Source organism: Coregonus clupeaformis, chromosome 28 (assembly GCF_020615455.1).
Source record: "Coregonus clupeaformis isolate EN_2021a chromosome 28, ASM2061545v1, whole genome shotgun sequence".
Classification (NCBI taxonomy): domain Eukaryota; kingdom Metazoa; phylum Chordata; class Actinopteri; order Salmoniformes; family Salmonidae; genus Coregonus; species Coregonus clupeaformis.
In genome coordinates, this window is record NC_059219.1 from 32,022,929 (window position 1) to 32,038,933 (window position 16,005).

A 16,005-nucleotide genomic window follows, 5' to 3' on the forward strand; every position below is an offset into this window, starting at 1 on the left:
CCTTTAGACCAATAATGCAATTGTTCACAAATGTGTGAAGTTTTACCACCTCACCACCAGGGAGTGCTACAGCACTTCCAGCACCCCCACTTCACATGGCTATGGACACTATATTACAGTACTATGTGATAGAATATAGAAACAGCTTCCACTTTCTTGCAAATTTTGCTATACAGTATCTCAAAATCAGTGATAAACACTGGCTTGATATTCCAGTTACTTTAGGAACACACACTTCAAATCATCCATTTCCTGTAGGATTGCAAGTAGACTATCTATAGTTGCCGCTCTACTCTTTTAGGTTCATCAGATCCTTATATTTCATTTACTTTAAGAATAGAAAAAAAGCAGACTACAATTGATCCAGTTTCACTTCTTCAATTCCATTCTTCGGAATCACAACTCCCACTGCCAGTTACATGGAAGGTTCCAGAACAAACTGCCCTTAAACTGCAAGGTTGTTTTACTGAGGGGAATATCCATATGTTTAATGTGCTCAATAAAAACGTCCAGTAGACTTTATCTCCAAATTAATGACCTGATAACGCACATAATATTAACTGAATTTAAGTTTATACACGTATAAAGTCTGAAGTCTGAAGATCTGAGATCTACTGTCACTGTCTCCATCACTTTCTCTTATAGGATAGGATATACTTTGTTATCCCTGAGGGGAAATTTTTCTTGGAAAATTAAAGTCATACACAGAGTGTACAAAACATTAGGAACACCTTTTGCCCTCAGAACAGCCTCAATTCTTCGGGCATGTTTGACTAGGTATCCCCCTTTCCCTTTCTACAAGGTGTCGAAAGCTTTCCACAGGGATGCTCCAATGCTTCCCACAGTTGTGTCAAGTTGGCTGGATGTCCTTTGGGTGGTGGACCATTCTTGATACACACCGGAAACTGTTGAGAGTGAAAAATTGTTGCAGTTCTTGACAAACAAACCGGTGTGCCTGGCACCTACTAACATACCCCGTTCAAAGGCACTTACATATTTTGTCATGCCCATTCACCCTCTGAATGGCACACATACCGCTCAGGAAGGAGACGCGTTCTGTCCCAGAACAACAGCAAAGGACCTTGTGAAGATGCTGGAGGAAACAGGTACAAAAGTTTATATATCCACAGTAAAACGAGTCCTATATCGACATAACCTGAAAGGCCGCTCAGCAAGGAAGAAGCCACTGCTCCAAAACCGCCATAAAAAAGACAGACTACGGTTTGCAACTGCACATGGGGACAAAGATCGTACTTTTTGGAGAAATGTACTCTGGTCTGATGAAACGAAAATAGAACTGTTTGGCCATAATGACCATCATTATGTTTGAAGGAAAAAAGGGGAAGCTTGCAAGCCAAAGAACACCATCACAACCGTGAAGCACGGGGGTGTCAGCATCATGCTGTGGGGGTGTTTTGCTGCAGGAGGGACTGGTGCACTTCACAAAATAGATGGCATAAGGAGGAAGGAAAATTATGTGGATATATTGAAGCAACATCTCAAGACATCAGTCAGGAAGTTAAAGCTTGGTTGCAAATGGGTCTTCCAAATGGACAATGACCCCAAGCATACTTCCAAAGTTGTGGTAAAATGGCTTAAGGACAACAAAGTCAAGGTATTGGAGTGGCCATCACAAAGCCCTGACCTCAATCCTATAGAACATTTGTTGGCAGAACTGAAAAAGCGTGTGTGGGCAAGGAGGCCTACCAACCTGACTCAGTTACACCAGCTCTGTCAAGAGGAATGGGACAAAATTCACCCAACTTATTGTGGGAAGCTTGTGGAAGGCTACCCGAAACGTTTGACCCAAGTTAAACAATTTAAAGGCAATGCTACCAAATACTATTTGAGTGTATCAACTTCTGACCCACTGGGAATGTGATGAAATAAATAAAAGCTGAAATCATTCTCTCTACTATTATTCTGACATTTCACATTCTTAAAATAAAGTAGTGATCCTAACTGACCTAAGACAGGGAATTTCTACTAGGATTAAATGTCAGGAATTGTGAAAAAACTGAGTTTAAATGTATTTGGCTAAGGTGTATGTAAACTTCCAACTTCAACTGTATGTATATATATATATATATATATATATATATATATATATTATATTTCAGCAGACACTCTTATCCAGAGCAACTTACAGGAGCAATTAGGGTAAAGTGCCTTGCTTAAGGGTACATCAACAGATTTTTCACCTAGTCGGCTCGGGGGATTAGAACCAGCGAACTTTCGGTTACTAGCACAACACTCTTACTCACTAAGCTACCTGCCGCCCTATATATTTGCGAGAAAAAAAAACATATGGGGGATTGGAAGTGATGCAGACAATTACATTGATGGAAGTTACAATCTATCTGCAATATTAAATGTGATCTACCCCCTAAAAAAAATAGAAAAATAAGAAAAATAACAAATAACAAAATAAAGTGTGCAAATCTGTCATCAAGGCAAAGGGTGGCTATTTGAAGATTCTCAAATATAAAATATACTTTAATTTGTTTAACACTTTTTTGTTTACTTCAAAGTTTTGATGTATTCACTATTATTCTACAATGTAAAAAATTGTAAAAATATAGAAAAACCCTTGAATGAGTAGGTGTGTCCAAACTTTTGACTGGTAGTGTATACCTACTCTGTAGGATTAATGATGGCATTTCAAGAGCAATATGTGTGATCCAAATCAGGTGAATGGATCAGTGAATTAAGGGTATGTAAACATTGAGACACTCTCCAGTCCTCATCTCTTATCACTATTATTATCAGAATGAAAGTGCTCTTTTGGATCCGTTGAGGTGTTGCCACACATGGGTATACTGGAAATACTGGAAATACCCCATACTAAACTCCATCAACTTAATCAATCATGGTTACTCTTGTAGCCCCAGAACAGTTTGTCAAAGATCTCTACTTAATCATTGATCTCTCTTATCAGGGCTTTATATGTGACCAATATATCAAACCACATGTTAGTTATGTTGCATACTCTTATCAGTATATCAGTTATAGGACGTTCAGATTTCCGAACACATATTGCTTAATTTCTTGCTGGCGGAAAAACGTTGTGCTAAGTACATTTATTTTACACATTTTACACATCAAATACATCAATGTAAACATTCCTATAAAATCCCTATGTACAAGTATAAAATGCAACAAGCTATTAAAAAAAATATACTTCTGATTCAATTTGAGAAAATAAGTACATGATATGAATGAAATGTTCTGATATATTTTTCAAAATCTCATAATATACTTGCCATTGAGTATCTGTTTAACAGTACAAAATAAATTATTTGCTCAATAAGTGGTATCCTGTGTATGGATGGTTACTGTATGGTGTCCATTTTCATGTGTCCTTATGCCAATTATCACCAGAAAGCACAGCGATCACAGGAAATGCATGTCATCCCAGGAAATGAAAGTACTGTACACACCACTACACTCTTAGAAAAAAGGGTTCCAAAAGGGTTCTTCAGCTGTCCCCGTAGGATAACCCTTTTTGGTTCCAAATAGAACCATTTTGGTTGCAGGTAGAACTCTTTTGGGTTCCCATGTAGAACCATCTGTGGAAAGGGTTCTACCTGGAACCCAAAAGGGTTCTACCTGGAACCAAAAATAGTTATTCAAAGGGTTCTCCTATGGGGTGTCGTTCTGGAACTAGAACTTGGTTTCTGGCTCTGAGACCTGGGGAGAGCAAAGAGATACTTTTAGTTTAGATTTTATTTTATGTCAGCTCATTTTACTGTACTTTGTACCTAGATTTTGTAGAATTACCTGTACCTCCACATGAGTTACAACATTACGAGAGTTATCATTTAAAAGGGATTGGTGTTGACTATTCATTACAAATGTAGAAAAGACAATGACAAATAGATTTGATGGTTCTCTGTTACTTACATGTACAAATTTGTCCCTGCTACGCAAACTGGACACACCATTGCATTGGTTGCCATGGATAGTGGCTGTTGTTATAACCTGTAAGACAACATGATTCACAAGAATGAGACATGTTCCTGTGAATGAACCGATGTGAGCCAAGATAAGGTTTGGCACCTCTTATCTAGTCTATAAGGGTAGAAACGTCAGTAGATACACAGTATTTTTCTATAGGTATAATGTTATACCTTTTCGCAGACTTTCGTGTTTTCAGAGTTTACTGGATGTTTCTCCAGGATATGCAGCATGGCATCGTGGAGGGTCAGGAAAAACATGGACGACTTCACCTCGTCGTCAAAGAACTTACAGCTGTGCAGTTTCTCCAGGATGTACTCTTTGGACACAAGGGACAGATATCGTTAGATCAATCACTTCACCTCTTTTTGTTTCAGAGTGATTGAATTCAGTGTTGAAGAGAAGAAGGGAGAACGAATGGATGGGATAGATGGCTTGTCTTAAACCAGCTTACCGTCACATGCCACAATGTAGACCTCAACTTCAACCCGAATTAGCTCTTTGAGTGCCTATAGAACACAGCAAAATATCAGTACACAGCAAGTAGTAAAATATACAATCATCCCCACATTCCCCAGGATTGTAACAGAAGAGTTTTGTTTTACCACTTTGAGTCCCTTAAGGGCAGAGATGTCGAGGAAGGAGACGGCAGAGAAGTCCAGGATCAGGCTGTGGACGTCTACTCTGGGGACTTGGATGTTGGCAGGAAGCTCAGAGTTCCAGTTCACCTGGACAGGAAGGTCCTTGAAGTCAGTGGGCTGGTCCAGATCCTCCATGTTGCTCTCATCCTCAGACTCCTCAATGGGACCAGAGCTGGTGAGCAGTAGGCCTTTCTGCACCGGGAGAACCACAACATTACCACAACATCTTATTGTGAAAACCTGACTACATGTAGAAGGTGACCTTTGGAGGTCCACCAATCACTATGGGATGATTATTCATTTGTTTTTCATCTACCTGCAACCCCAAGACCATTCTGATAAGGCATGTGTGGGGACGACTACCTATGAGTCCTGCAGCTTGTGCTTGATGTCTGTTGATTTTGGATTGCTAAAAGTATGTTGTTGCCAGGTGTGAATCTAATGTTTTGGGCATGACTGATTTATGACATGCTTATGGCCATTTGAATGAAACGTTGTGACATTGGGGGCACTTGCAAAGTGTTAACAGGGTAACTTTGTGGGTGGAAGTTATATTTTTATGGGTTTCTAAGGGCAACGGGTAAGTGCACCACTACTCACAGATGTCATCTGCAGCTCTCCTTTCTTTAGAAGTTTCCTGATCTTCCTCAGCGCTTTGTTTCTCTTTCTCAACACCCTCAAAGGGTTAACGCCAACCTGAAAACACATCAAAGTCAAGTTGAACCCTAATTGGTAATTGCACACATGAAAGTAGGAGTAACTGTTACAAATGGGCTGTATTGTGAATGGGGTATATTGTTCACCACTGCCTTGACCATCATACAGATCAAGGTTAAAATGTATCTTATCTGCATGTACTTAGTGTTTAGTAAGGTGCAAGTTAAACTGTAATAACACAGATTTGTATGGGCACTATTGCTATACAACCTGGTATACTATATTACCTCATACACTGAAGTGGTATTGATCTTCATGAGTTTATTTGATCATTCTTTATGACCCTTTTCCATTGGATCAAATCCAATGAGAAAATAAGATGTCTTAATAAATAGATCTGTGAATCATTACCTTATTGGCCCATGTCATGAAAATTGTAATGCAGATGGCCTATGTGTAAATGTGTTTGGCAGAGTGCTTCATTTTAGACATCTAATTGTGTATAATTGCTTACTTACAGCTTCCACCAGCTTGCCTCTGAAAAAATCGATATTGGCAAAGAAGATGGGTGAAGGTATCCTGAAGATCTTAACACCCTCTGGCTCATAGATCTGGAAAGAGATATCGAAACAATAGAACAAGGACCATGTAGACACACCATCTTCACAATCTTATAAGAAACAAATATATTGGTGAGTGTCTTTAGTCCACATTACAGCTTACTCACACTCATGTAATCCTTGCGGTCTTTGTAGATATCTGTTCCTGTGATATTGGCCAGGACACTGCAACGTGGGCTGGAAAAAAATGTATGCAGACATGTCACTATGACAGTGTGTCCCAGGGTTGGGGTCAATTCTGAATTGATTGTGAATTGGTCTTTAATTCCAATTCAATTATTGAATTTGAATTTAATGTGAATTGGCCACACCCCACATGAAGCAGAATTTGAATTGAATTTGAATTAAAGGAAGTAGAATTGAATTCAGTGACATTCATTTTAATTAAAATTGATCATTTATTCCATACATCATTATGCACATGTTTATTTTGACATCATGTATGGTTACCAATACTATGTTTAACAAGTTCTTAAAACAATTCATTTAAAAAACAAATTCTCCTAAAAATATTTTTAAATAATTAACAGTGGTCTGGAAATATTCTAAGATAATTTTGTAGGTTGTCTGTAATAATTCATAATTCACTTACATGTTATTAAATATTTGGAAAATTACATTTCCCACAATGCATTAAATCAAACACTCCAAAATAGAAGGGAACAACTAAACATCTTGGGGTAAAAATACAAATAAAATACTGACATCTGAGTTATAATCCCTTTTAAAACATTTTTTAGTAAGAGGTGGCAGATTTTTTGGGCAAAATATTTATCAAAGGAATGAGACTCATTTGTTTCATGTCTCAGTTGAATTTATTTTAATTGCTTTGAATTAAAATCTACTTCCTTTAATTCAAATGTAATTCAAATTCTGCTTCCTGTGGGGTGTGGCCAATTCAAATTCGAATTTCAATTCATGGATTGAATTGAATCAAATTCCGAAATTCCAAATTGACCCCAACCCTGGTGTGTCCACCTCCAATCACATTGAAAACTGACAAAGAATAAACACAGACACAAGTTCAACGTTTTTTGGAGGTATTTGGAGATTTGTGCCCATACTCACAACTGAGCCCTGAAGACAACAGTGATCAGCTCGACCCCCAGACCTACAGCCAGCCCCAGATCCAGCCCCAACCAGATGGAAGCCAGGTAGGTCACCAGCCACACCACCTGGATAAGGAAATGGAGGGGAGGGAGGACAGGGGGATGCGGGATGGAAGGGATGGGAGGAAATATGAGTTCATTATTACAGTTGGTAAAGACATCACTCCTTGTTTCCATTTTAGGGGCAGTTCAGTGGGAGTGTCTCAGAAGACTCACACAGTCGGGCCGGTCTCTCCTCCACAGGTTAGGGACTTCTCTGATCTGCATCAGCATCCCCTTCAGGTTGACTATGACCACCGCCCCCAGCACTGACTGTCAACACAGAGGGAAAAGGTCAGGCAATGACATCTTTGATGATCAGTCACAAGAGTAGCACAAGACTTCCATCTAAATGACAGTGCTCTTATCTACTTCATACAGTGTGATTCATTATGTAATGTCCTAATCTTAGATGTTAAGTCCCCTATATGGGGGACTTTGAGCGGTTCTGGATTGGTTCCGACTGACATTTTGGTGAACGCCGTAGGGTCCCGTGTCTTATAGTGCCAGAAAGCCCCATCTGTCTGCTCTCCGCTTCCACTCGCTCAGCAGAGCTGACTTGAAGTGTCAGGTTTCAAACCCCACATTTGCATAGGAAGTGACATGTCTCATTTTCTGACCTATCCAGACAAAGAATCGATTCACTCTTCCCCTAAATGACAGAGCCCATGAAAGGTGAAAGTCTAGTGAATCCAAAAGTTGTCGTTTCAAACATAATAAATCGTTTCATAGAATTGAAACAAGAACACTTTCTCTTGGTCACAGACGGACGAAATCACTTTGTGCTTGAAGTGTCTGCACACATTTGAATGGTGTCTCTGCACTGCTCAGTGGACTTTTATGAAATAGTGTTATATGAAATAGTGCCAATATTGTATTGCCACTAAGTATGATCGTATTTATTTTACAGTTATAAGAAAGGTGAAATCTTATAGTAAGTCGTTTATCATTTGATTGTTACTATATTTAGGAAGCATTTCAGTCTTTTCAAGCCCTCTTTTGTTGAATAATTTTTTTTTATTCAGATAGGATTTTTTTATATTTTCATTATAGTTGTATTATGTTCTTGAGCTTGTGTCCTCAAAAGTGAGTACACCTCAGCAATTTATATATATTTTTTTTTTTTACAGAAAGGTGAGTTCCAGAACTTTCTAAAACTATGCAACATTACCAGTTATTGTTTATATCCATCTCATGAAAAATAATTACGTTTGGGTATGTCTATTTAGGCAGAAATCAAAATGTTGCCCTATCATTCAACTCCTAAAGTCAGTTATATTGTAAATACTGACTGAGTTTTACCTTTGGGAGTGGCTCCAATAAGAACCCGATAGCCAAGGTGACGACCATCACAATGAGTGCTGACAGTAGACCAGCGATCTGAAATGAAGAAATAACACTTACTGTATTTTACTCATATTTGGCTATTCACAAAACAACTACAGATAAGCACTGTTTAAGCAGTGTTTCTCTTTGATATGTTTAATAAATTATCATTATTTATTAACTTGGTGCATTGTAACGCTGAGTCAATTCTTTCATTCCTCACTATGCAGGTCACGAGTCACGACCATCTAATTTATATCGCCTTCTCTCTCCTGTTTGTACAATTCAATCTGGTTTGGACTATGATAGGTTATCAGTCATTGCAGACCCGAACAGGTCAATATTTCATAACGTTTACAGCTACATCTCCTGGATAAAGAACTTGTACAGGAAGGAACTCTAAGTATGGTTGTCTGTCTGTATCCTCAGACAGCCTCTTGGTGTAGTAGTTTACCTGGGTTTTACCACCTGTACTCTCCTGTACCGCACTCCTGGAGAGAGCTGTGCTTGCTGCAAACGACTTAAAGGCTGCTCCAAAGATGTTACTGGCCCCAAAAGCTATCAGCTCCTAGAGAGCAAAACAAGTATAAATACATTTTCTGGAACCGCTGATATTAGTTCAAGTCTTATGTTGATAGTTTGTATTAGGCTTACACCCCTCATTCACAGGCAGCAATAAACTGAGTTATCCACACATTTTTCTGTACCACTTCGGCTTCCAACCCCTCCTCCTAATGTTCTGGTTTTGGGACTCACCTGATTTCCATCTATGATATAATCGTGTTTGACAGAGTAGACCTTGGCAACAGAGAAGGCTACAGCAAAGCCCACTATGGCCATAGGGAACGCCTCAGCAGCAGTCTGCCCGAAGATCTGCATGTTTGGGGCCATTGGTGACTCATACCTAACAGATTGAGAAGGAGAGATATTGTTAGATTATTTTCCCATCTACTCTTATCCATTTTAACATGCAGCAAACAGCTTTTTATATGTGCTTACCCCACTGGAATACGTCCGACAACATCAACTTTATAATTCACCCGGAAGTTGAATGCATAGGAAACGCCACAAGCGATGACAGTCTGCGAAAGTCATTAACAAAATCAATTTATCAGTTATTAGCAGGACTAATGCAATCTGGTGAGAAAACAGTATATTTAAAGAGAATTTGGTTACCTTGCCAACTTTTACACAAAGCTGTCCCCATAAGATAACCCATTGTAGAACCATTTTTGGTTCCAGGTCGAACACTTTTGTTTCCAGATAGAACCCATTGGGAATCAAAAAGGGTTCTCCTATGGGAAAAGCCGAAGAACCCTTTTGGGACCCTTTTCTTTAAGAGTGTACATTCAATGGTGCCACGTATGAGGCTGGTTCTCGCCACAATGTTTCCCCAGTTCTGATGTGTGTATGCTGACATATACAGCTGAACCCCAGGTTGTGATGACATCGTGCACACAGTGCCACTCACCATGATAACCTCTATGGGGATGGGAACAGGCAGCTTGGCTTTGTATCTGTCGTTGATCTCCTTCACTACGAACACCACCACCATGATCAATATGGATGTCACCAGGTCACACACGTTGGTCTTCTCGATCTGGACAAAGATCTTCTCCAGGGTCTGAGGAAGATATCAGTTAATATTCACGACAGTAATTAGGAACCAGTTACAGGCTGTGAGAGTTCAGTCAGAGGTCTCTACACCAAGCCATGACGCATGAATTATAGCTTTTTCTGAAATCTTGGGGGCACTTGAGTAAGACCTGTGCTTAACTGTGTAAGATAAGATACAATGAGACACTTGTTTAGCTTTTGGCTTATCAACACAGTTTTATTCCTCATAGCTATAGAAATAGATCAGATATGAGGGATAAGATATGAGGGAGTTAATGAATATATCTCTGTCATAGCTAAGTCATTGCATATTTGGAAATCAGTAGAAAAAATTATACTGTCACATTGAAAGACATTTGACCTCATCCTGTCTCTTTTCCTTGACTCACATAAACGATGGACAGCGGTCCACTGAATCCCGGCACCACCAGGCCCAACACAAACTTCAGCTGGGACACCAGGATGTGGACGGCAGCCGCGTTGGTGAACCCAGACACCAGCGTGTCTGACAGGTACATGACGATGAAGCCTACCTGCAGCAGACCCATGGCCAGCTGGGAGAGAAGCAGAAGACTCATGTTAGAATATGGGAGAACACCATCTATAGATAGGGAGAGGGAGTCATTGTTCATTTTAGATTCAGATTACAGAGAGATATGAGTAATGTACAGTACATGAGTGATAATGCTGAGATAATGATGGTGTTTTACCTGCATTATCCCCATGAGGAAGGTGACAGAGGCGGCCACCATTACCCTCTGCTCATCGCTGGTCAGCCCCTCAAACCCAGTGATGTTGACTGGGGGGCCTTCGTCAGGCACCAGCCTCGTCACCACTGCACCCACCATGAGGCTCAGAACAGGGAACGCCCCTGGAGAGAGTGGGGTGAGGAGAAGGAGAGAGGGATCGAAGATGAGGAAGCGGGGGATACAAAGTGGAGAGATGGGCAGAGAGACGGTGGTAAGTACAGTAAAAAGGTGTTATAGCTTGTGATGGTCAGAGCAAAATACTGTACATGCACACACACACACACACATGCGCAGTACTTACCTACTGAGATATGTCTGGAAGTGCCAAGGAAGAAGTAGACGATCACTGGGAAGAAGGCAGTGAAGAGTCCGTACCATGGAGGGAGGGAGGCCAGCAGGGAGTACGCCAGACCTGTCAATCAAACAAAAACAATTAACAACAGTTTACAGTGCATGTTAAATAACTCCACCATTAGTCACTCGAGACTACGACAGCGTTCAAGAGTCATCATGATCCAGCTGTTTTAAGTATCTATTGACTCTACTGTGTGTCAATGCTAATACTGTGATAATAATGCCTGCTAAATAAGATACGTTACCGTCTCTTCTTTTAATAAACAACCATTAATAGGTGTCTAGGACCAGAAATTGTCATGTATTTTAGATGATACCACTATCGGTCTTGATTACCATTAAAATCATAGTTCATCGATATTCTTACTTCATTTTCAACAACCGCACTCTCTCTCTCTATCTCAAAGTTGATGTTTTTGGGACGTTAATGAGGAGGTCTACAGTTCTTTATAACATTATTTCTCAAAAAGTGCTATATGAACTGCTTTGATGGATCCGAAGATGCACACTGGTTGATTGAGGTGTGTTAGAGTGTGGGTATTAGCTTCACCTTGTAGAACAGCTACCAGTCCAGTGCTGACCCCAGATACAATATCACTCAGCAACCATTCCTTCAGCTGGTAGATTCTCATCCAACCAATGAAGGGCAGCAGAGAGAGCGCTGCGTTCTTAGCGCCTTGAGGTCACAACTACAGTTAACACACACACCATGTTTAGTTAGTCTCCACAGACATTAGTTACTAATAGTTGCAAAAGCAACTGTCCAAAGGTGTAACATTACAACAAGGGAGTAGCCTACAGTTATCTCAAGCTTTCAAAACTACTATAGTGAATTGAGTTGTAATAACTAGATGAAGGGCTAGATTCAATCAGTTCTGTCTTAACCCGCGATAACTGACAACTGCATAGCAGTTTCATTGTTTTTATTTCGGCGATGTCTGAGGTGTAACTGTATTGGAGCTGTCAAATCAGCAAACGACTTCCGGCAGTATACCTATCACGGACATTGCCATTGGATGCTCTGAGTCACATTCATTATAATCCCATGCAGCCTTGTTACAAGTTGGAACACTGGAACGTGTGTTGTCATCTACACCTCCATTAGGCTGATAGAAATCCTTATGATTTAGTTTAATTATAATATTTCTATTAGCCTACACTTTATTGTTCTAAACTAAACGCTAGTGGGACAGGTGTGGCTTCGTGACAATGACCACAGGAGCAGCCACACACCGATTTGACAGCTCTTAATGCAGTTACACGTCCGACACTGCCAAAACACCAGCTATGCGAGTGTCTGCTATCGCTGGTTAACGCTTGATCTGATTGAATCTAGGCCGAATTGTTGAGCCATTCACTGCAGCTTATCATAAGGTTACCTTCAGTGTTGCACAAAACAACAAAAGCAAAACAACAGAAGAAACTTGATTGATTCTTACGTGAAGTACTGCTTGACATGGTGCCGCACGGTCTTATGGTGCCTGTGGATCTTCTCATGTTCGTCTGCGAAGGCGTCCTCTGAGTAGAGTGGCCTGGTGACAACATACTTTTTCATCTTTACCCTCTTCTTCTTGATGAGTGGTGCGGCACCTGTTCCTCACAGGGTCTCTGAGACCCATTAATCACATTTTAGTACAGGTTCCTGTCATATCTTTCCCTCCTGCCTTTGAAAGTAACTTCACAAAGATGATTACTGTGGAGCTGTTGCACAACAAAGGTACAGCTACAGCCACACGCTATCTAACTACATCAGCCTGTGACATTAGTGTCACAGCTCTGTGCTGTCCAGTGGACCAGCTGCGACTGGCATGGCTGGGCAGGGCCTGTGCTGCCTGTCAGCTTTGACCTGGTTAGAGTGGTCTGGGTTAAAGAAGGGTTCTGATACCATTATAATACACAGGAGAACTAGGCAAGGTTATCCTATATTAAAAATAGTTTTTACTAAAGGTAATACAAAAGTGTTAGGTCACCAACTGCCACATCCAGATATCAGACGGAAAGACAGAATGTAGCCTACTGTAAGTATCTTAATTGATCTATCTTTTAATAGTAATGATATGATAAGCAAGGTACTAGAATAATACATAACACTAACTCTTACCTTACTAGTTTATCTGTGTAACCAGCTTCAGTGTATCCAAACTTTGCCTCTTTTTCTCTCTCTTTCTCTCCGCACAGAGGAACACCCTGAGATTATCTGGGACACTTGGGAATGTTGCCATCCATAAATCTCCTATACCGGGTTGCTTATCGTTCATAACTCGAATTATTAACAGCAATTATGATGCAGTCGTCACACACCAACCCTGCCTTATCCTTGACCAATGTTCTTATAGATAAATGCCCTGGGACAGTGCCTCAACTCTCAATGATGACTGAGTGTGTCTGGGATCCCCACTTATGGGCAGGGTGGGGAGGACTGGACAGTGGTCGTGGCTGTACACTGGAGATCAGTGGACGTTTCGTGGTAGAGGTTCAGGTTAGGGTTGGGGTTAGGTTAAACATGGATGAGTATGATGAGGGGTAGTACTACTACTATACAATAATAACCCGCTCTCAACTTTCAAACTGGTTAATGTTGTGGGATTCATTGCAGCGACACAGAAGGGATATTACTGTTCATCTGTGGTTGGGGTGTCAGTGCAGGGGATGTCTTGTTATACTTAACAGTAGGTCTTACATGAAGCCTGTCTAAAGCATACATCTGAAGAAATTCAAGAATAGCAATGTAAAAATATTGTTTTGTCCCTCCTGTTATGACCCAATTTCATCATATCTATAGTACATGCTTACCCCTTGTGTCAAACAAAGGCCTACAACATATCTGTGGGGGAAAAAAGTATTTAGTCAGCCACCAATTGTGCAAGTTCTCCCACTTAAAAAGATGAGAGAGGCCTGTAATTTTCATCATAGGTACACGTCAACTATGACAGACAAATTGAGAAAAAAAAATCGAGAATATCACATTGTAGGATTTTTTATGAATTTATTTGCAAATTATGGTGGAAAATAAGTATTTGGTCACCTACAAACAAGCAAGATTTCTGGCTCTCACAGACCTGTAACTTCTTCTTTAAGAGGCTCCTCTGTCCTCCACTCGTTACCTGTATTAATGGCACCTGTTTGAACTTGTTATCAGTATAAAAGACACCTGTCCACAACCTCAAACAGTCACACTCCAAACTCCACTATGGCCAAGACCAAAGAGCTGTCAAAGGACACCAGAAACAAAATGGTAGACCTGCACCAGGCTGGGAAGACTGAATCTGCAATAGGTAAGCAGCTTGGTTTGAAGAAATCAACTGTGGGAGCAATTATTAGGAAATGGAAGACATACAAGACCACTGATAATCTCCCTCGATCTCCCTCCCCCGTGGGGTCAAAATTATCACAAGAACGGTGAGCAAAAATCCCAGAACCACACGGGGGGACCTAGTGAATGACCTGCAGAGAGCTGGGACCAAAGTAACAAAGCCTACCATCAGTAACACACTACGCCGCCAGGGACTCAAATCCTGCAGTGCCAGACGTGTCCCCCTGCTTAAGCCAGTACATGTCCAGGCCCGCCTGAAGTTTGCTAGAGTGCATTTTGATGATCCAGAAGAGGATTGGGAGAATGTCAAATGGTCAGATGAAACCAAAATAGAACTTTTTGGTAAAAACTCAACTCGTCGTGTTTGGAGGACAAAGAATGCTGATTTGCATCCAAAGAACACCATACCTACTGTGAAGCATGGGGGTGGAAACATCATGCTTTGGGGCTGTTTTTCTGCAAAGGGACCAGGACGACTGATCCGTGTAAAGGAAAGAATGAATGTGGCCATGTATCGTGAGATTTTGAGTGAAAACCTCCTTCCATCAGCAAGGGCATTGAAGATGAAACGTGGCTGGGTCTTTCAGCATGACAATGATCCCAAACACACCGCCCAGGCAACGAAGGAGTGGCTTCGTAAGAAGCATTTCAAGGTCCTGGAGTGGCCTAGCCAGTCTCCAGATCTCAACCCCATAGAAAATCTTTGGAGGGAGTTGAAAGTCCGTGTTGCCCAGCGACAGCCCCAAATCATCACTGATCTAGAGGAGATCTGCATGGAGGAATGGGCCAAAATAATAATAATAATAATATAATATAATATGCCATTTAGCAGACGCTTTTATCCAAAGCGACTTACAGTCATGCGTGCATACATTATTATTATTTTTTTTTTTGTGTATGGGTGGTCCCGGGGATCGAACCCACTACCTTAGCGTTACAAGCGCCGTGCTCTACCAGCTGAGCTACAAAATACCAGCAACAGTGTGTGAAAACCTTGTGAAGACTTACAGAAAACGTTTGACCTGTGTCATTGCCAACAAAGGGTATATAACAAAGTATTGAGAAACTTTTGTTATTGACCAAATACTTATTTTCCACCATAATTTGCAAATAAATTCATAAAAAATCCTACAATGTGATATTCTCGATTTTTTTTTCTCAATTTGTCTGTCATAGTTGACGTGTACCTATGATGAAAATTACAGGCCTCTCTCATCTTTTTAAGTGGGAGAACTTGCACAATTGGTGGCTGACTAAATACTTTTTTTCCCCACTGTATAGCACCTACTAGAATGTGCTGAAGACTTTTAAGGGTGTTTTTACAATGTAGACTTTAAACCCAAGTAATATATACCTACATTCACATCCACCGGTGGAGATTAGACCACAATAAACCCATTGTCACAACAAAATTATTTAACAATCTCACACCCAAGACATGGTTTATAAAGTGGACAGATGCTGTCAAATATTAATTACTGATAATATAATCATAATTTTCATCATGAAAGCAGATCAGGTGAGTGATGCTCTAAGCTCCGTTGATACCTGGCGCTGACATGAGTCCTTTGCTCTGATCTTGTCAACATTCTGATTGTGCCCAAGTGTATTTCCAAAAATGTA

At 40.5% G+C, this 16,005-nt stretch overlaps 1 protein-coding gene across 1 annotated transcript; it reads right to left on the reverse strand.

Moving 5' to 3' along the window:
* Positions 1–3,580: 3,580 nt before the first annotated feature.
* Positions 3,581–12,666, reverse strand: LOC121543542 (chloride anion exchanger-like; the record flags this gene model as incomplete). The annotated part of the gene is given in 21 exon segments (XM_041853492.2): positions 3,581–3,690; positions 3,904–3,981; positions 4,131–4,276; positions 4,412–4,466; positions 4,563–4,790; positions 5,199–5,294; positions 5,774–5,866; positions 5,983–6,052; positions 6,944–7,050; positions 7,201–7,296; positions 8,326–8,403; positions 8,804–8,917; positions 9,106–9,253; positions 9,349–9,431; positions 9,821–9,973; positions 10,356–10,520; positions 10,677–10,837; positions 11,017–11,127; positions 11,620–11,745; positions 11,748–11,758; positions 12,509–12,666. Coding segments are annotated over 21 exon segments (2,304 nt in total), but the record flags the coding sequence as incomplete, so codon positions are not given.
* Positions 12,667–16,005: the final 3,339 nt, after the last annotated feature.